The sequence below is a fragment of the Pelodiscus sinensis genome, chromosome 1 (assembly GCF_049634645.1).
Source record: "Pelodiscus sinensis isolate JC-2024 chromosome 1, ASM4963464v1, whole genome shotgun sequence".
Lineage (NCBI taxonomy): Eukaryota > Metazoa > Chordata > Testudines > Trionychidae > Pelodiscus > Pelodiscus sinensis.
In genome coordinates this window covers 335,560,761-335,582,010 of record NC_134711.1, presented here as the reverse complement: position 1 = coordinate 335,582,010, position 21,250 = coordinate 335,560,761, and the positions used below count along the sequence as shown (strand labels likewise).

Genomic DNA, 21,250 nt, shown 5'->3' with positions numbered 1-21,250 from the left:
GTGCGACCTGCTTTTCCCTTTGTGGTGACTAGGTGGCCAAGCTGAGCCCTGCCCAGAGCAAGTTACTGTCTGTCCTGTCCCTTAGCCACCCAGACACGCTCTCTGCTTCGGCCACAACTGCAAGGAAGCAGGGGATTGCGCTAAATTGCTGTCAGTGATGCCGCAGCCCTTCGTCTGAGCTGTGTCCCGCTGGGATTATTCCCTGGCACAGGCCTGGGCAACAAGTTGGAATTTTTTTACTTCAAATTTTGAACAACTGCATAATGAGGGAGCTGTCCCAGCCCTGACTAGCCAGTCCAGGGTTCATCGCATTAAGGAGCTGTCATGAGTGGAGGGTACGGCTCTTTCCTTTTCTTTTGCTTGTGTGTTGAGAGCAGCAGCCGGGGGAACAGAGATGGACTGAACCAGAGATAAAGGCTCAGATTTTAGTGTTATCCATGCCAAAGGAAAGACGGAAAAGAAAGGATAGTTTCTCATCATCACCATCACCTCCCACTGAATGCTGGGAGGTCTGGGAAAGGGTCGTATCCTCAGTCAGTGAACTTGAAATTTTTTTTAAACAAAAGCCTTTAGTGACTAAGAGGTTTAAGGTACCTTTTGGGTCCTCATCTTCTACACCCATAGTCCCAGAGGAGGGAACAATGAGGGTGTGTCTAGACTACAGAGTTTTGTTGACAAAAGTGGACTTTTGTCGACAAAACTATACCTGCGTCTACACTAGCGCTGAGTTCTGTCGACATAACGTCGACAGAACTCAGCAGTTTTGTCGACGCTGGTAAACCTCATTTTACGAGGCATAACGCCTTCTGTCTACAGAGTTCTGTCGATGGAAGGTGTTATTGCATGTAGGGTTGTGTCTAGACTACAGGGTTTTGTCGACAAAGCAGCTTGCTTTGTCGACAGAACTGAATGTGTCTAGACGCTCTTTGTCGACAGAAGCTTTGTTGACTGTATCTGTCGACAAAATTTCTGTCGACAAAACCCTGTCGTCTAGACGTACCCTGAGGGTTAACCAGGACCCAGACTTGTGTTTCCTGCTAGTTTGTGTGTCATTTGATCCGACTATGGATGGCTGCTAAAACCATTGCTAACCGATTCTATTTTTTGCACTTTAGATAGGGCTTGCTTAATTGGTTTGGATTTTTTTTAACTCTTTTTGACAATTCCGGCTGGCAGGGGACTTCCAGTTGTTGCTGGATATAAAGTTTTATTTACTGTTTTACAAAATAAGTCTCTAAATTAACCAGTCCCAGACCTTTCAGTCTGTCTGCACATGGCAGCCTCCCCGGTTCTCACCGCCTGCCTGGGGAATGCCTGTGAGACCTCCTCTAACCCTCTGTGGTGGCTGGGTGACCAAGCTGAGCCCTGCTCAGAGCAGGTTACTCTCTGTCCCGTCCCTTAGCCAGGCAGACACGCTCTCTGCTTCGGCCGCTGCTGCAAGGGAGCAGGGATTGTGTGGAGCTGCTGACGGTGATGCCCCTGCTCTTCCAGTGAGCTCGGTCCCGCTGGGATGATTCCCCGGCACAGGACTGGGCAATGGGTTGGATTTTTCCAATTCAAATTTTGAGCAACCACATAATAACAGAACTGACCATTGCAAAATTCATTGCATTAAGTAGCTATGATGGGTGGAGGGTACAATCCTTTCCTAGACCTCCCAGCATTCAGTGGGAGGTGATGGTGATGATGGGAAACTACCCTTTCTTTTCCTTTCGTTTGTGTGTCTAGAGGAGGAGCCGGGGAGAGAGAGAGGGACTGAACCAGAGAAAAAGGCTCAGATTTTAGTGCTACCCATGCCAGAGGAAAGACTGAACCCTGGAACAAAGGCTACGTAAGTGAACAGAGAATGTTTTGTTAGACACAATCTGGTTAGTTTCTTTGTCTTTAGATTGGATAAACTCCTCTATGCTACCCCCTCACCTCCCACACACTGTAACTGAATCCCAAGGAAGCAATTCCCTGTGCTTTATACTTTTTGTATGGCTCTGTAATGTTTAGCAACCAAATGCGCATTACCAGACGTGTCTTCTTTGTCTTGTTAATAAAATCACCTTTTTAAGATTATGATTTGACTCCTGTGTCCTAAAAAACAGCAGGAGGTTCTGAGCGCCCGTGCCTGAGAATTAAGTTCTGCTGTTAAGAAATTACAATGTCTTCCCAAGGGATTACTCCATTGGAAGAAGTTCCTAAGTATTTTTTCCTGGCTCTCAAAGATTATGGGGTTTTTTGTTCCATTGGGTGATGGCAGCGAACCACCAAAGATCAGGGATTCCAGGGAGTCAGTGAACTTGAAATTTGTTTTTAAACAAAAGCCTTTAGTGACAGAGAGGTTTAAAGTATCTTTTGGGTCCTCATCTTCTACACCCATAGTCCCAGAGGAGGGAACAATGAAGGTTAACCAGGACCCAAACTTGTATTTCCTGCTACTGGCTATTGAGGTTTTCCACACCAAGACATGTAGAAATAAATGTTGCATGGAGTGCTCTAAATTATGGAATTAGGATTAGTAGGCACAATTTTTCATGATTCATTTCTGCAATAAAAATACCATTTTTCAACAAGTGAAGAGCAACAAATTTGCTTCACCCATGAGAACAACCTCCAGTAGAGCGTGTCATGTCTCATATTCACATTGTCTCTCTTTGCAGGCATCTGTACTGTGACCATCACCCTAGGGCCTGGGCACTTAAGGAAGTTGGGGAAGGTACAGTACCATCAGACACCACTCTGCCTTGGAGTTGGAGAACATTTCCCCTACGTCATGTCACATTCCAACACAACTGTCTTTACCAACCCCTCCACCTTCATCCTGCTGGGCATCCCTGGCCTGGAAATGGCCCATATTTGGATCTCCATCCCCTTCTGCACCGTGTACATCATTGCCCTCTTGGGGAACTTCGCCATCGTGTTCATTGTGAAGATGGAGCGGAGCCTCCATGAGCCCATGTACTATTTCCTCTGCATGCTGGCCATCATCGATCTGGTCCTGTCTACGTCTGTGCTGCCCAAAATGCTGGCGATCTTTATTTTCAATTCTGTGGAGATTGATTTCAATTCCTGCTTCATCCAGATGTTCTTCATTCATGGTTTCTACATGATGCAGTCTGGGATCTTCGTGGCCATGGCTTTTGATCGGTACGTGGCCATCTGCCATCCCCTGAGATATTCCGCCATCATGACAAACCCTGTTTTGGCCAATAGCGCCCTGGCTGCCGTCCTGCGTGGCATCGTACTTGTCTTACCAATGGTCCTTGTGGCGAGGCAGTGGCCATATTGCAGAACAAACCTTATCCCTTCCGTGCAGTGTGGGCACATGAATGTGGTGAATCTGGCTTGCAGTGACACCCACATCAGTAGTCACTATGGGCTGGTTATGCTAATCTGGGTGCATGGCGTGGATGTGTTTTTTATTGCTGTATCCTATGGCCAGATCCTCAGGGCCATCTTCCGCCTCCCCACAAAGGACGCTCGGCTCAAGACTTTCGGGACTTGCGGCTCCCACCTCTGTGCCATTGTTCTCTTTTATGTCCCGAGTCTGCTCTCGTCCCTCATATTCCGTTATGTCCAGAATGTTCCTCGGTATGTCAATGTTCTCATGACCATTCTGCATTTCTTGGTGCCCCCCATGCTAAACCCCTTCATCTATGGGTTGAGAACCAAACAGATCCGGGACAGGCTGCTCAGGCTAGTTACACGTAAAGGTGCCTAATATTGCTCCTGGGGCTCCGGCCCTCACAGGGATCTCTGTGTCGGGCCAGCTGCTTACATAACTCTTCCCGGATTCAGCTCCTGAGCAGTCACAGAGACATTAATCCCTGTTGCTGCCCTCACTGCTCGGCCTCAGAGTGAGCCCCGGGGGATGGGTCTGGGCACAGCTCTCGGACACATTGGGCCAGCACCTTGCTCATTGCAGGTGACTGGACACAGGCAGCCCAGCCAACTATCCTGCCTCTCCCTCACGGCCCTGCCCCTTCCCGGCCTACTGCCCCAGGATCTCCGTCGATCACTCCTCCCCTCCCCCATCACTCTCAGAGGGAAGGGAAGACACAGCGGTAGGGCCGACAGGACAGACAGGAGCCATGCAGGATGCTGGGAAGACGTAGAGAAGCAGCTGAGGGTTGGGAGCATGTTGTGAGGCAGGTGGCTGAGGCTGCGCATCTTACGGCTGGTGGTGCCCACAGAGGGAGGAGACCTTGGTGTGGCTCATTTCTTTCACATTCAGTTCCCTCTTGCTCTCCCCAGCTGGGATCTGTAGCTGGTGGATCCCTAATGGAAGGTGGGCGGGTCTGGAGCACTTTGCCCGGAGTCATGCCTAAGGGGCACAGCAAAGAATCAGTGTTGAAGCAGGAAGACAACAGCCGAGTGAGGCAGGTGGATGTGTCTCCGGGTGAGCTGGGAAGGCGGGATGCTGGGCAGAGGGCCAGCTGCCTTCGATAGCTCTCATGGAGCCCCCATAAGCCAGCTAGTCATAGACTCAAAGAACCATAGGGCTGGAAGAAACCTCAGGAGGTCATCAAGTCCAGCCCTCTGCTCTAGCAAGGATCAATCCCAACTAAATCAACCCGGCCAGGGCTTTGTCAAGCCAAGACTTAAATACATCTAAGGATGGAGATTCCACTACTTCCCTAGGTAACCCATCCCAGTGCTTCATCACCCTCCTAGTGAAATAGTTTTTCCTAATATCCAACCTGGACCTCTCCCACCACAACTTGAGACCATTGCTCCTTGTTCTACCATCTGTCACTACTGAGAACAGCCTCTCTCCATCCTCTTTGGAACCTCCCTTCAGGAACTTTAAGGCTGCTATCAAATCCCCCGTCACTCTTCGCTTCTGCAGACTAAACAGACCCAACTCCCTCCGCCTCTCCTTATAGGTCATATGCTCCAGCCCCCTCATTATTTTGGTTGCCCTCCGCTGGACCCTCTCCAATGCGTCCACATCCTTTTTGTAGTGAGGATCCAGAACTGGACACAATACTCCAGATGTGGCCTCACCAGAGCCAAATAAAGAGGAATAATGACATCTTTAGATCTGCTGGCAATGCTCCTCTTAATGCAACTTAATATGCCATTAGCCTTCTTGGCTACAAGGGCACACTGTTGACTCATATCCAGCTTCTCATCCACTGTAACCCCCAGGTCCTTTTCTGCAGAACTACTATTTAGCCAGTCGGTCCCCAGCCTGTAACAATGCTTGGGATTCTTCCGTCCCAAGTGCAGGACTCTGCACTTGTCCTTGTTGAACTTCATCAGATTTCTTGTGGTCCAATCCTCCAATTTGTCTAAGTCACTCTAGACACCCTCTCTGCCCTCAAGCATATCTATCTCTCCCCCTAGCTTGGTGTCATCCGCAAACGTGCTGAGGGTGCAATCCATCCCCTCATCCAGGTCATTAATATGAGAACACCACTTGTGCTCCCAATTCTTTGATCCTTCTTCCTACATAATCCGCAGTAACCCGCTCAAGGTCATTCTTGGCTGGATCATTTGTTCCCACGTGGAGAAGCAGGAATGGGTAGTGATCCGAAGGTTTGATTGGTTTTGTAAGCCTCTCCGTCACATCCTGAATTCGAGCTCCTGGTAAGCAGCACACCTCTCGAGATTCTAGGTCCAGATGGCTGATGGATGTCTTAGTCCCTCTTTGGAGGAAGTTCCCGACCACTACTACCCATGTTTTCTTTTGGGGGTGGTGATCATGGAACCACCATCCCTAGGACTATGCATCCCATGCCTTCCAGTAGATGGTGTTCTCTTTCGGTTTCTTCTTTGTGAGGTTCCTTCCAAAACATTCACCACCGCAGAGCCTGAAAGTGATTACTTACCTCTATAGCATTAGGGGATTCCTGTGCTGGCATTTTTCCCCTTTTAGAAGTTACATGCTGCCAGTTCTCTTCCTGGTCCCATACTGCCCTCTCTGGCTCTTCTGCCTGCCATGCTTGCAGGATTAAGCGCTGCCTTGTATCGAGGAAGTCTTCATCTTCTCTGATTGAGCATAGAGTTGACACTTGGGCCTCCAGTCCTCTAATTTTTTCTTCCAAAATGTTGACCAGCTTGCACTTAGTGCAGATGAAATCTGTTCTTTCTTCTGGGAGGAAGACCAACATGGCACACGCTGTGCAGGTAACAATAGCAGAACTGTCACCATCCATCCCTGCTGTCCTGGAGAAAGGATTTATAAGAAAGGCAAGAGAACCTCACCCCCTTCCCCCTAGCCTTCCCAATTCCCTCTCTAAACTCCCTGTTAGCACTGACCTGTTTGCAAGCTCCTTGGTCACTTACTCACTGCTTTATAAAGCCATGGACCACCTGAAAGTCCCTCCCCCTACCAAGGCTCAGCCAATCAGCAGAGGCTTCTACAATTCAAACTTTAATTAGAAGTCAACAGTTTCCATCTGCCAGTCACAGCACACACTCCATGAAAGAGAGGGGGAGGGGAAAGCGGAAGTGAAAAAAAAGCCCCACTGAAAAACACAGGGGAAAAAACAAAACAAAACAAAAAAAAACCCACACCAACCCTCACTCACAAACACAAGCTCACCACACAGCAAGAAAGCCCCAAACACAACAGACACTTCCCTCAAGAGTCCTGTTTCTGCTCCTCCTTTACCTGGAGAACTCCCTCTCTAAACTCCCTGTGAGCACTCACCTGTTTGCATGCTCCTTGGTCGCTTGCTCACTCCTTTATAAAGCCCTGGACTGCCTGAAAGTCCCTGCCCCTACCAAGGCTCAGCCAATCAGCAGAGGCTTCTACAATTCAACACAAGTCACATCAAGGACATCAATAAGAAGTTCTCAGTGCGTTATTACCTCGACCTGGTGCTGATAGATGAGGAAGAGTGGGGCTACTTCAAACAGTCGGTGAGAAGGGGGTTAGGTGTAGCCAGCCAGACAAGAACGTCTTCCGGGGCTCTGTTATAAATAGCAGGAGAAGACCCGTTGGCAGTCAGGCCGGCAGTGTAGGGGAAGATGTTCCTCCCTAAGTGCCCACTCAGGCCCCATCATGAGAGGCATGGACAGAAAATGCACCTGCCTGTCTGGGTCTCTTGGGGATGCTCCTCAGAGAGGCAGCCATGTTAGTTAGTAATTAAAATAATGGAAAAAGCAACACTGGTCCCACAGCACCCCAGAGTGTCTATATAATGTGTTTGGGTGAGTCTTTATGGTGCAACAGAGCCATTGTTGTTTAAATGTTTTTCTCCAGAGAAGGTTTATCCACCGTGACCCCCCTCTCCATTCTCTACACTGCACCATACGTGGCCGTCTTTTATCTCATTAATGGCAGTGCTGCGTCCTAGAACAGGCCGGCCATCTAATGGCTGCCTCTGGAGTACAGGTTGGACCTCCTGGTCCAGCCGCCTCAGGACCACGGGTGTTGTCAGAGCAGAGAGTCCTAGACCACAGAGGTGCAACCAGTACTACCTCAGCCTGTGCTGCCATCTGACCTTCAGAGATCTGCTCTGCCTGGACCCCTCTGCTGAGGCCTCTCACAGGTGAAGGGTATGAGAGTGGCGTATGGGGATGGATGCAAGTTACTGCTCCAGTAGCTAAGGCAGCTGTTGGCCTGTGAGAACATCCTGGGTGGGCCGGCGTAGCTCCTGCGTGTCCTCACAGGTCCTGTTGGCTGCGTTCTGACAGGAGGTGGTGCTATGGTGGGAAGGAGACACTGTGAGGAAGAGCATGTCCCACCAGGCAGCTATTGCCTCTCTGCAGCTTGAGAGGCCATGCGGAGGCCAGGACCCCCAGCCAGCCTGCAGCAAACAGTAGCTGGCAGCGAAAGGCCCTGTGGAGCAAGGCTGCTGCAGAACCCAAGTGCCCGGGGCTGGCAGCAGCAAGGTGGGGGAAAGAGAATATTTCACCAGAGACTTACGAAAACCAGTATCAGGTTTTTGACCTAATTCTGATCTTGGAAGGACCAGTAGGGTGGGGAGGGGCAATGCAAGCGACAGGGCTCCCCATCCTACTGCGTTCCGCTGTGGGCAGGCTGCTTTTATACATGCAGGGGCCTCGGGGCTGCCTGGCTGTCCCATTGCTATGAGACCCCTTCACCATGGCGGTGGGGAGGCAGGAGGGGGAAGGGGAAACTGAGCACTCTGCCTCGGCAGTAGGTGTGTCACTTTAGGCATGCAGGAAGGCATTTTGCTGCCATCCAAAGGCCTTTGTGAGGTGTGTAGGAGGAGAGAGCCTGATGAAGCATTTTAGCTGGAAGGTAGGAGTGTGCATGAGCAGAGTAAGTGTGAGGAGTAGCCTGCTTGACGGGTTTTCCCCCCTCTGTGAGACTCTGCTGCTAGCGGCTATATAACAACCCAGGGAGTAGCAGAGCCAGGCTGTGCAGAGTAGCAGAAGCTGCTACCTTTGTGTCCCTGCCCTGGGAGTTCATGGACACAAACATACACGGCACCTTCCCTGGGACCACAGGGTCCCCATTGCCCCATGGCTGGAGCTGGGCTGTGTCACTGAGTCCATCACACGCTCAGCACGGCACTTTGGTCACTACATCCAGACAATCTTAACCAGGCAGTGTTATCCCCTGTCATGGAGAGACTGAGGGTATGTCTACACTACCCCGCTAGTTCGAACTAGTGGGGTAATGTAGGCATACCGCACTTGCAAATGAAGCCCGGGATTTGAATTTCCTGGGCTTCATTTGCATAAGCGGGGAGCCGCCATTTTTAAATCCCCGCTGGTTCGAACCCCGTGCCGCGCGGCTACACGCGGCACGAACTAGGTAGTTCGAACTAGGCTTCCTAGTTCGAACTACCGTTACTCCTCGTGGAGTATACTTCCCCTCCTCCTTGGACATTAGGAAAAAGTTCCTACCTGTCAGGGTGGTCAAACACTGGAATAAATTGCCCAGGGAGGTTGTGGAATTTCCATCTCTGGAGATATTTAAGAGTAGGTTAGATAAATGTCTATCAGGGATGGTCTAGACAGTATTTGGTCCTGCCATGAGGGCAGGGGACTGGACTCGATGACTCTCAAGGTCCCTTCCAGTCCTAGTATTCTAAGATTCTATGATTTTTTGGTCGATGTGGCCAATGGCGAGCCACAACCGTAGCCCAGTGTTTCTCAACCAGTGGTACGATTACCCTCAGGGGTACTCGAGAGGAGTCTGGGGGTATGTCAACAGACCTGAAATTTGGAGAAAACTGAATCTTTGTTTTAAGTTTTATTTTTGTACTATTTACACCCAAAAATATCATCACCCACTCAGCTACGATTAAGTTGTATAAATAAACGTGTTGCAATGGAAGAAAAATTTTGTATGTGTCTGAAAACTGCAATACTGGGGGAACTTATACATTTTTAAAGGGTACTTATAATTTTTTTCAAAAAGTGGTACTTTATAAAAACGGTTAAGAAACACCGCGATAGCCCATTCGCTCAGGTGAGGTCATGGCACAGCTATATTCTCACTCAAACTAGTAATGCCAGTTCCTGGCCAGAGCAATGTTGGTGTGGGATCAGGACTCCCAGATCCATCTCCCAGCTCTGACCCTGACTTATTGTGTCCCTCTGGGTGAATCATATATCTCCGCCTCTCTCAGTCCCTCCATGACAGGGGATAACGCTGCCCAGCAGCCTGGCGAAAGATTATCTAGATGCAGTGACCAAAGCGCCGTGCCGAGCATGTGATGGACTCAGTGGCACAGCCCAGCTCCAGCAATGGGGCAATGGGGGCCCTGTGGGCCCCGGACAGGTTCTGTGTACGTGTGTGAATAGCTGGCTCATGGATGCTCTTCCATAGATCTCCCTCTGCCCAGCATTCTGCTTTCCCAGCTCACCCAGGAAATTATCCTCCCAACTCTCTCAGCTGTTGTCCTCCTGGCTTCAAAATGGATCCCTTGCCCTGCCTTCAGGGCTTGGTTCAGGGCAAAGGGCTCCTAAACTATCCCACCCCCCAGCAAGGGTCTGCCAGCTACAGGTTCCCTCTGGGAGGAATAAGAGGGAACTAAAAATATGAGCCAAACTAAGGTGTCTGCCCTCTGTGGGGCCCACAGCCTGTGAGATATACAGCCTCCCCTGACCTTCTCATAGCCCTGCTCCTAACCCTCAGCTGCTTCTGTACAGCTTCATGGCTCCCCTCTCTCCTCCAGGCTGGCCTGTCACCCTACTGCTGTGTTCTCACAGCACCTAGACCCTGCTCCGGAGCAGAGGGAGCCCAGCTGGGGGGACAGGGAGGGGAGGAGTGAGCAGTGGTGGCCCTAGGGCAATAGGCAGAGAAGGGGAGAGCCGTGAGGAAGAAGCAGGATAGTTGGCTGGGCTGCCTGTCTCCAGAGAACTGCAAGGAGCAAGGTGCTGGATGGATGTATCCAAGAGCTGTGCCCAGACCTATCCCCACTGTCTCACCCTGACACAGCAGTGAGGGCAGCTACAGGGTTTAATGTCTCTGTGACCAGCCAGGAGCTGACTCAGGGAAGAGTCTCGTCAGCAGCTGGCCCCACACAGAGCTCCCTGCGAGAGCCAGATCCCCAGGGGCAAACATTAGGAGCCTTTCTGTGTAACTAGCCCAAGCAGCCTGTCCCGGATCTGTTTGGTTCTCACCCCATAGATGATGGGGTTTAGCATGGGGGTCACCAAGAGGCACATGTTGGTCATGAGAACAATCACATACAGAGGAACATTCTGGACATAACGAAATAAGAGGGAGGAGAGCAGAGCTGGGACATAAAATACTAAGATGGCGCACAGGTGGGAGCCGCATGTCCCAAAAGTCTTGAGCCGGGCGTCCTTTGTGGGAAGGCGGAAGATGGCCCTGAGGATATAGCCATAGGACACAGCAATGAAAAGCACATCCACACCGTACACACAGATTGTCAAGAAAAGGCCGTAGTAACTACTGATGTGGATGTCGGCACAAGCCAGACTCACTACGGTAATGTGCAAACACTGCGTGTTGGGGATGATGATGGTTCCGCAATATGGCCACTGCCTGGCCAAGAGGACCACGGGCAGTATAAGTATGACACCGCGCAGTACAACGGCCAGGGCGCTATTGGTCAAAACATGGTTTGTGAGGATAGTGGAATATCTCAGGGGATTGCAGATGGCCACATAGCGGTCCACAGCCATGGTCACAAAGATCCCGGACTCAGTCATGAAGATGCTGTGAATGAAGAACATTTGGGCAAAGCAGGAATCGAAATTGATCTCCCTTGAATTGAAATAAAAGATCCACAGCATTTTGGGTATAGTGCATGTAGACAGGACCAGGTCGGTGACGGCCAGCATGCAGAGAAAATAGTACATGGGCTCATGGAGGCTTGGCTCTGTCTTCACAATGAATAGGATAGTGACGTTCCCCAAGATGGCTATGATGTACATAATCAAGAAGGGGATGGAGATCCAAACATGGGCGGTCTCTAGGCCAGGAACACCCTGCAGGATGAAGGTGGAGGGGTTGGTGAAGACAGTTGTGTTGGAATGTGACATGGCGTAGGGGAGAAGTTCTCCAACTCCAAGGTAGAGTGGTGTCTGATGGTACCGTACCTTCCCCGGACTTCCTTAAGTTCCCAAGCCCTAGTGTGATGGTCGCAGTGCAGATGCCTGCAAGGAGAGACAATGTGAATATGAGACACGGGTGAAGAAAATTTGTCATTCTTCATTGATTAAAACTGGCATTATTTTGAGTCAGAGAATGAATTATGAAAAATCAACCCTACTAACCCCAATTCCGTAATTTACAGCACTTCATGCGACACTAATTTCTACATGTCCTGCTGTAGAAAACCTCAACAGGCACTAGCAGGAAACAGAAGACCAGATACCGGTTAATCCTCATTGTTCCCCACTCTGGGACTTTGAGTGTAGAAAAGGGGGGCCCACAAGAAACCTTAAAATGGCCTGTCACTGAAGACTTCTCTTCAAAAAAGGTCTCCAGGGTCACAGATTCCCTGGACTCCCTGACTTTTGATGGTATGCCATCACCCAAATGCAAAACCAAACTAACACAAAAACAAAAAAAAAACACCTTCAAAAGCCAGAAGGAAATACTTCGGAACGTGTTCCTATAGGGTAATCCCAAGCTCTGTAACCCTCCCTCAAAAAAAGATATTTTGGCCTTGGAAAGGGTTCAGAAAAGGGCAACTAAAATGATTAGGGGTTTGGAACGGGTCCCATATGAGGAGAGGTTAAAGCGACTGGGACTTTTCAGTTTAGAAAAGAGGAGACTGAGAGGGGATATGATAGAGGTCTATAAAATCATGAGTGGTGTGGAGAGGGTGAATAATGAAAAGTTATTTATTAGTTCCCATAAGAGAAGAACTAGAGGACACCAAATGAAATTAATGGGCAGCAGGTTTAAAACACCTAAAAAATTTCTTCTTCACACAGCGTGTTGTCAACCTATGGAACTCCTTGCCAGAGGAGGCTGTGAAGGCTAGAACTATTACAGAGTTTAAAGAGAAGCTAGATAATTTCATGGAGGTTAGGTCCATAAAATGCTATTATCCAGGGGATAGAAATGGTGTCCATGGCCTCTGTTTGTCAGAGGCTGGAGAAGGATGTCAGGAGACAAATCGCTTGATCATTGTCTTCGGTCCACCCTCTCTGGGGCACCTGGTGCTGGCCACTGTCAGCAGACAGGATACTGGGCTAGATGGACCTTTGGTCTGACCCAGTACGGCCGTTCTTATGTTCTTATGTTCCCTTAAGAATGACCTTGGGAACAAACTGGAGATCTTCAGACTCAGGCCCGGTGCTCAGAACCTCCTGCTTTTTCTAAGGACACAGGAGTCAGACCGTAGTCTTAAAAAGGTGAAACCGGCGAGGAGTCCTGTGGCACCTTATAGACTAACTGAAGTGTTGGAGCAGAAGCTTTCGTGGACAAAGACCCACTTCGTCAGATGCATGTAGTGGAAATTTCCAGAGGCAGGTATAAATATGCAGGCCAGGATCAGGCTGGAGGTGACGAGGTGGATCCAATCAAGGAGGATCAGGCCCACTTCTAGCAGCTGATCTGGAGGTGTGAATTCCAAGAGAGCAGAAGCTGCTTTTGTAGTTAGCGAGCCATTCACAGTCTTTGTTTAATCCAGAGTTGATTGTGTCAAACTTGAAGATGAACTAGCTGTACTCCTCATTCCACGAGGAGTGTGAATGTAGCCGCACGGCACGGGGTTCGAACTGCCGGCATTTAAAAATGGCGCCGGCCGGCTTCATGCAAATGAAGCCCGGGAAATTCAAATCCCAGGCAAAGACTTTTCTAGGAAAATGCCCAGATGAAATTGTCATTTACAGAGTGGGCAACACAAGCACCAATATGTCTTAAAGATGAAGTTTAAGATGACCAACACTATTGGAAAAGCAAAAACCTATGTAAATTATCATGCAACTCAGAGTAATAATTTATTAAAATTTTTAAAAAGTAATGGATTTAAAATTAATATCAAGAAAACATGTCCTGACATTTATAACTCTCTTCCATTGTAAATCACGTTTCACCTCCTATAGTGCAACTCGACAAGACAAAAAGTGTGTCTACACATCACGATTAAAGTTTCAGGCTAGAAATTCAATACTGTCCCTCTCTGGTTTGGGTTTATCTGACAAAGAGAAGCCCAGCTTGATTGCACCAATATCATCCTGTATCAGCCTTTATACTGACTGTCAACCAGAGCTAGAATGCCTGGAACCGGCTTGCTGCATATGCTTGCTGTGCGCTGCTTTCCTAGCGCAGTAGAGAGTTGAGTTGTGAGCAGTATGTTAAAAAAAAGTAACCAATCCAAAGCTGTTGGACATTAGTCCTGTGTTATATTGGTCATGGCTTCCCAGAATAAAAATCCTAATAATTCAAAACTAATGGCTCCCACAGGATAACAAAAGAGTTCCTGACACTTTGTTTTATACATTTTTTAAAAATTAGAGACACATTAAACATATAAAATCACCACTACATTAAAGGTATACAAAAAAAATCAACTACTCCTAAAGCAAAATAAAAATTCAGAACAAATAAATCCAAATGTATAAGAAATACCTTTTGTAATAAAATTTAAAATGTAGTAAAAATGGCAAAAAGCAAATGAAATATTTAGACAAAAAATGTAAAAAGCAATAAAATATTTGTCTGTACCAACAAGATCTATTAATATTTACGTTTAGTTTTAATAAAAATAATCTAAATGTAAGCATGCTAAACTTACCTCCCAAAGTTTAACATTTAATGTAGCTTCTCTAAATGCAAATCATTAAAAAATTGCTTAATATTCATGTAAATTCACATAAGTCAATGGTTCTAACATTATAAAAATACATCAGAATGCTAAATTTCAGAACAACAAAATTAAGGTGCTTAAAAATGTAAATGAAACATATTTGAATGTATATGACCTGTATTCCATCTAAAGGCGAAAAGAAATTAAAGCTCCATCTATTGTAAGCCAAACAATTGGTTTAAAAAAGAACAAATAGCCTCTTTCATCTCCCTAAGCATTTCCCAGTCTCTAGCACAATCCGGGCCGGGGGGTCTGTAATACGCCCCTCCCGCGATGTCCTTATTAGCAGAGCAGGGAAGTGCTACACTCAAACGGCACTTTGTAAATTTTTAAAAAAAAGTTTTAATGAAAATCAAACCCCTCATTAAAAAAAGAAAAGGGCCAAGTGCAGTTTCACAACACAAAAAAAGATAAAAAAGAAAAAAAGGTGCAATGACCTGGATGGTGCCCAAAATCTTTAATACAAGAAATAATGAAATCACATTCAAAAAGGGGTCTTTAAATGAGTAGAGTTAAGACAATATAAAAGGTTGGGGCTGGAGCACATGACCTATGGAGAGAGGCGAAGGGATTTGGGCTTATTTAGTCTGCAGAAGAGAAGAGTGTCATGGCTCCTTCCCCACTCCAGCATGATAAATGCAGAAGTGGGGGCCAGCAAGTGTACCCCAAAGCCTTATCTACCAGGCTTTGGTATAAAACTTCCCCCAATATCCTAAAACCCTAGAATTTGGGAATAAAACTTCCGCTGCCACCACCCAAATATTAATAACGACATTAGGGGAAAGATCATTTGGGAAATCTCACCCCTGTTATAAAAATCAGGACACACAGGTAACCAATGTCAGGTTCATAAAAAGAAAAGAGAAAACTTTTATTATTACAACAATATTCCTGTTGCAAGCATAAGGATCAGATGGAAAGGTAAGAAAATATACTCATGGAGGAATTACACCATGGGCTAGAACTTAGTTAAAAAGAGAAGCCAAACGTCTCTTAAGCAGTGCCAGATCTCAGATCCCACACCCAACCCTTAAAACAATAAAGCCTAACGAAACTATCTACGCTTTACCCTACTTACAGAAAGTGAAGAATTGTTTCTTGGAGACAGAGAGAGACATGCTTGTCCCTCTCTGTAGTGCAGTGGACTCAGCCAGAGAGACAAAAAGGGAAAGGAAAAAACCCAAATTCCTTTGTCCCAGTTTGAAAGTCCCACCCACATTCCTACTGGTCATTCCACATGGCTAGGTGTAGTTAACCCCTTAATCCCCAGGCTGCTGGCTAACCCCCATAATCATGACAAAAAGTGAGGGGGGATTTGAGAGCAGCCTTCAACTTCCTGAAGGGAGGTTCCAAAGAGGATGGAGAGAGGCTGATCTCAGGAGTGACGGATGGCAGAACAAGGAGCAATGGTTTCAAATTACAGGGGGGAACGTCTAGGTTGGATATTAAGAAAAACTAGTTCCCTAGGAGAGTCAGGAAGTACTTTAATGGGTTACCTAGGAAGGCGGTAGAATCTCTATCCCTAGACGCTTTTAAGTCTTAGCTCGACAAAGCCCTGGCTGGGTTGATTAGTTGGCATTCTTCCTGCCTTGGGCAGCAGGCTGGTCTCGATGACTCCTGAGGTCTCTATGATTCTATGATTCTATGAAAGGAAACCAGAGAAAATATTTGGGCAACTCCTTGCGGGGAGAGGAAACTTGTTAACGCTGCAGAAAACATTGTTGTGTTAATAAATAGTTTTGTTTTTGATTCCGAAAGAAGTAACAGAGTGTGAGACTCATTTCACTTCTAGGACACAGGAGTCAGATCATAGTCTTAAAAAAGTGACTTTATGAACCAAACAAAGACGACATATTTGGTAAAGCGGACTTGGTTGCCAGGTATTATAAAGCAACTGAAGAACAAGTATTGAAGAACAGAGAATTGTTTCCCTGGGATTCAGTTTCAGTTACAGTGAGGGGGAGGGAGGTTAGCACACAGGAGTTTAACGAAACGAAAAACGAAAAACACAACCTGGTCATGTCTAACTAAACATTCTCTGTTCACTTAGGGTATGTCTACACTTGAGATAGGGATGCAAATGTAGTGTTCCAAAATTCCTAATGAAGCACGGGATTTAAATATCCAGTGCTTAGTTAGCAAAATCACATCTGACCACCATTTTGAAATCGCATTATTGTGAAAAAAACACCCCATGTAGCAGCGTTATTTCGAGAGAAATCCCTTCTCTCGAAATAACTTAAACCTCATTGTATGAGGTTCTTGTGAGCTCCTAGGGCGATGCTTACGCCAAAGAAGCAGACGGGATCCCTGGGTGCCTAAATAGGGGTGTGGCAAGTTGGAGCAGGGCAAGGATGTTACCTCTGCACATGGCACTGTGTGTTGTCCTAGGTTCCACATTTCTAAAGGGATGTTTAAAATTGGGGAGGATGCATGAAAGAGTGACAAAAATGAGTCGGGACTGGAGAAAATGCTGGACAGAGAGAGATGCTTCAAGAACTTCACCTATGCACCAGCATAAAAAGATGTCCAGAAGACACATTCATGGAGAGTAAAGAGCCAGTAATGGCAGGTTCTGTGATCTAGCAGATAAACGCAGACCAAGGCCCAGTGGCTGCAGAGAGAAGCCAGACCAATTCCAGGTGGAAATCGGGGCCAAATGTTTAGCAATGAGAGCTAGTAACCATTAGAACAAAGCACAGAGGCAACTCATGGATCGTTCATATTCCCGTCTCTGCCGATCCAGACTGGCTGCTTTTCAGGAAGATCTGCTTGGGGGCTCGTCTACACGCACAAAGCTATTTACAACATGCTGCCATAATGCGTCAGTGCTGCAAGAAGCGGTCGCTAGGTCAACGGAAGAATTCTTCCATTGGCTTCCCACTGGCTACTCCAGGATTCAGGGGACATATCGAGATCTCTCAGAGTTGTGGATTCTTTTGCTTTTGCAAAAACAGTAAATGCCATTTTTGGTTGCCTTAGCAAAGGCACAGCATTCAAGTCATGGGAGGTTATACTAATGCTCTACCCAATGCTGCCTAGGCCCTTGCTGGAAGCTTTGGTCATGGATATATAGAAAAGATGCTGTGAAACCGGAAAGGGTCCAGAGGTGAAAGATGAAGATGCTCCAAGAGATGCAATAAAAACCATGTGAGCAAAGGCTGAAGGAAGGGGATACGTTTTGTTTGGAAAAGAGATTGAGATTGACAGTGGCCTTCAGAGACTTGAAGAGTTGCCATAAATATGAATAAAAGGTGTTTTGTCTTACCTCTGTGGAGATCGCATGGGACCATGGGTTCAATTTCACAAATAGATGAAATCTCAGTAAAAATGGCAAGAACAGGACGAGAATAGAACAGCGACTTCAGACGTTGGGGGAATCTCCTTTGCTGTAGAGTTTCAAAAGGAGCCTGGCTAGAGTCTGTCCTGGATGCTTTAGTCCTAATACATCCTGCAACTGAACAGGGAGTTGGATTAGATGATCCTTATGGGTCCTTCTTGCCCTATGGCTCTATGATTCAGTGACGCAATAGTCTACTGTAGGCCAAATCTAAGTCACACACAAATACTGGAATAACTGGGTGAAATGTAATGGCCTATGTTATACAATACGACAGATTGGATGAGCTAAACGTCCTTCTGATCTTGAGCATTGTGACTCTATCAATTGGTCATTTATACTTATTGTATCTCGCAAACACATGAACAAGGGAATTTTGAGCTACCCTGAAACTCTGAACATTCAACACGGACAAAAGAAATAACATACGGTCTGTGGAACTCCTTGCCACTGACATTACAAGAGCAAAGAGCTTAGCTGAGCGGGATTCACTAACAGATTGGCTACTGTAAGGGACACGGCCTTTAGTTCAGAGTGTCTGACCCCTTCAGTTAGGAAAAGTCAATTCCAGCTTTTCATGTTTGACAAACAACGATTTGGACGGAAATTTCCAAAGTATTGGAGGGTTGTGAGTTAGACACGAGAAGTCAGACTTCTGCTCTTCTCTGCGCTGATTGGGCCCCAGTTGGAGTATCGTGTCCAGTTCTGGGCACCACATTTCAGGAAAGATGTGGAGAAATTGGAGAAGGTCCGGAGAAGAGCAACAAAAAAAATTAAAGGTCTAGAGAGCATGAGCTCTGAGGGAAGGCTGAAGGAACTGGGCTTGTTTAGTTCGGAAAAAAGAAGACTGAGAGGGGACATGACAGCGGTTTTCAACTTTCTAAAAGTTTGCCACAGGGAGAACCGGGGGGATTATTCTCCTTAGCCTCTGAAGACAGGACAAGAAGCAATGGGCTTAGGTTTAGGTTGTTCATTAGGAAAAACTTCCTACCTGTCAGGGTGGTGAAACACTGGAATAAGTTGCCTAGGGTGTCTGTGGAATCTCCATCCCTGGAGATATTTAAGAGCAGGTGGAGAGACGCCTGTCAGGGGTGCTTGGTCCTGCCGTGAGGGAACTGGATTGGATGACGTCTCGAATTCCCTCCCAGTTCTAGTGCTCTGTGGCTCTATGGTTCTATGATTCCCACCCAGCTGATTTTTTCTTTCTTTTAAGTTTCAGGTGTAGCAGTTCAGCTTGCTCTTTGAATGTCAGTAATAGCCCCTCCTCCCCCAGTTAACAGCCAGAGCCTTGAGATGCCGGAGGAGGGGGAGAGCGGGTCTGTGCACTAACACACAGCTGGCTCCTCGGGTCCCTGCTCCGTTCTCACTCCAAGGCGAGATTTGCCGCAGTGCAAGCTGGACAAAGCACAGGCCATGACCCCAGAAGCGGGTTGTTTTGTTCTGCACCTGCCAAGATTCTTTGCCCTGAGGGGTTCACTGAGCCATTGGAATGCAGCCAGCCTGGGGCTGGAGCATATTGGCTTAGGTGGGTCGGGGGGCACAGAAAAGAGGGACATTTTGGCCAGTGATACTGGAGCAAATTCAGAAACTGTGACATGACCCCGTGATGCTTAACACCTGCACGGAGCGGAAAGGGCACAGAGTGACTGTGCATCCCATGATGCCAAACTTGCCCTGGGGCTGTGGGGCAGGGGAGCCCCTCAGCTAGAGCTGGTACCTGTGAGCGCCAAGAGGGACGTGTCTTCCCTGGAACCCCCCTCAGGCAGCCGTGTCCTGCACCTCTCTCAGCCCAGTGTCTGCAGCAGTGTCCCGCTCCAAGAGCCGGCACAGGGATGAGAACCGTTTATAACACAGCTCTGGAGGGATCGCACAACCTCTGGGGGAGAAGGGGCATCTGGATGCAAACAACCTGGAGCCTAGTCCGTCTGGGCGTCTGCGCTTTTCATCAAGTTTTCACTGTAAACAGCAGTTAAAGGCTGTTCCCACAGGTAAAGGAGAACTCCTGGGCTCTGGGCCAAGTCACAGAGGAACTGTGTTTGTGTAGTTGAAAAGTAGAGTTTATTAGCAAGAAAATAAAGGCTAATGCCTAGATCTGCAGAGGGCCTGATGCCCTACGACAGCCACGATGGCTGGGTGGGCAGCAGACAGAGGGTCAGTAGGGCAATAGGTGAATGGGGATATGAGCCCTTTCCGCAGGCACAGAGAGATCAGCAAGTCCCTCCTGGAACTAACCCCTCCTCTTTAGTGTCTTGTATTTAAAATATTGAAAACACCCAGCGAGGAGAAGTGACTGTGCACACAGATGGGCAAACTGAGGCACCGGCAGAGGTGACCTGTAAACATCACACAGACTGAGTGGCAGGGTGACAGGCAGACCACAGGAGTCCTGCCTGGCCTGCCTGAACGATTGTCTCTCCATGAAGATGTGAGGGAAACAGACTCCCGCTCTGGCAGGAATATTCCTTGGGCGGGAGGCAGGGGAGAGGCTAGGAGAGGCAGCGCAGGCCGTCACCATCCTCTCACAGGGAATCTGAGGTTCCAGGACCCACCAGAGTCTGGGGCTCCCCGGTCCCGGGAGGGGTGAACTCTGGATTCCACTTCGCTCCCGCTCGCTCACCTGCCCACACAGCACCGGCACGGGTTCGCCGTGGGGGACTCACTTAGTAAAAGCAGCACCGAGCGAATGTTCCTGTGGATAGAGGGCAGGGCCTTGTCCTTTGGGCTGAGGGCTCGCTGTACCCCTCCAGCTGCTGTGGTACAAGGGGGCCCCCACAAGCAGGAGATGAGTGTGGGCATTGGGTTTGCTCTCTGCGTCTCGGTTCATTCCTTCCCCATTTCAGGGGGGTGAAACGCTGGAAGAAATTGCCTGGGGGGTTGTGGATTCTCCATCACTGGAGACATTTTAGAGCAGGAGGTTTACGACATCGATCAGGGTTGGTCTAGAGGGTGCTTGGTCCTGCCGTGAGGGACTTGATGATCTTTGCAGGTCCCTGCCAGTTCTAGTGTTCTAGGATTCTGAGGACAATAGCCAGGAGAGGGGGATCTGATCCCAGAGTTGTCATGGCCCTGGACCAACCCCACATCCTTCCAGGAAGTCCAACAAGGCAAAAGCTGGATGTATCCTGCCCGCTCATGACCCGGTGGCTCCCCTCTGTGAGGCGCTCATGTTCTCTGCAGGGGTGTCCCTCTCTTAGGTGACTTGCAGCTGTCTGCTCCTGTGCACATACCTGAATGGGAACTGTGCTCTTTCCCTCCAGGGAGACCTCGAAAGGGATGCTGGCTGCAGCAGAGCCACATTGACTCTGATACTGCCCTGCCCTGCAGCCTGCCCCCGCTGGCCATTGCCATGGACTCTCTGTGAGGTCACCGCCTCCCAACCTCTTTTGACCAATGAGCTGAGGTGCTGCAAAAGGCCCTTGTGATGTCGCTGCCACACCCACCCCAGCCCTGCACTCGCTGTTGGATCTGGCGTTAAAACTTCAGACCCCAAGAGACCGTTATGTCATCTAATCTGACAGCTCCCCTCCCCAGTGCATATGGTAGACCCCTGGAATGGTATGAAACCAAGCTTTGGACCAATGAACATTCCCCATTGGAAGACACCAAGAGCTGGAGAAACCATCACTTCCCTTCGTCAGCTCGGAGGGAACCAATGCAGTGAGGGGAAGGGGATATTCATAGAATCCTAGAATCCTAGAAT

The 21,250-nt window shown here is 48.2% G+C and overlaps 1 protein-coding gene across 3 annotated transcripts; it reads right to left on the bottom strand.

The window, feature by feature from the left end:
* Positions 1–8,685: 8,685 nt before the first annotated feature.
* On the bottom strand, positions 8,686–20,882 carry LOC112545831 (olfactory receptor 52E4-like). Of its 3 annotated transcripts, XM_075923568.1 has the most exons (4): positions 20,778–20,882; positions 17,479–17,667; positions 15,707–15,852; positions 8,686–11,544 (listed from the first exon to the last, which is right to left on the bottom strand). In XM_075923568.1, the coding sequence occupies exon 4, from the start codon at positions 11,428–11,430 to the stop codon at positions 10,483–10,485; it is 948 nt and encodes a 315-aa protein (XP_075779683.1). In that variant the 5' UTR covers positions 11,431–11,544; positions 15,707–15,852; positions 17,479–17,667; positions 20,778–20,882; the 3' UTR covers positions 8,686–10,482. The 3 variants fall into 3 exon arrangements, with proteins under 3 accessions (XP_075779683.1, XP_075779686.1, XP_075779693.1); XM_075923571.1 differs by lacking the exon at positions 17,479–17,667 and having other exon boundaries at positions 20,778–20,866; XM_075923578.1 differs by lacking the exons at positions 15,707–15,852; positions 17,479–17,667; positions 20,778–20,882 and adding an exon at positions 15,289–15,390.
* Positions 20,883–21,250: the final 368 nt, after the last annotated feature.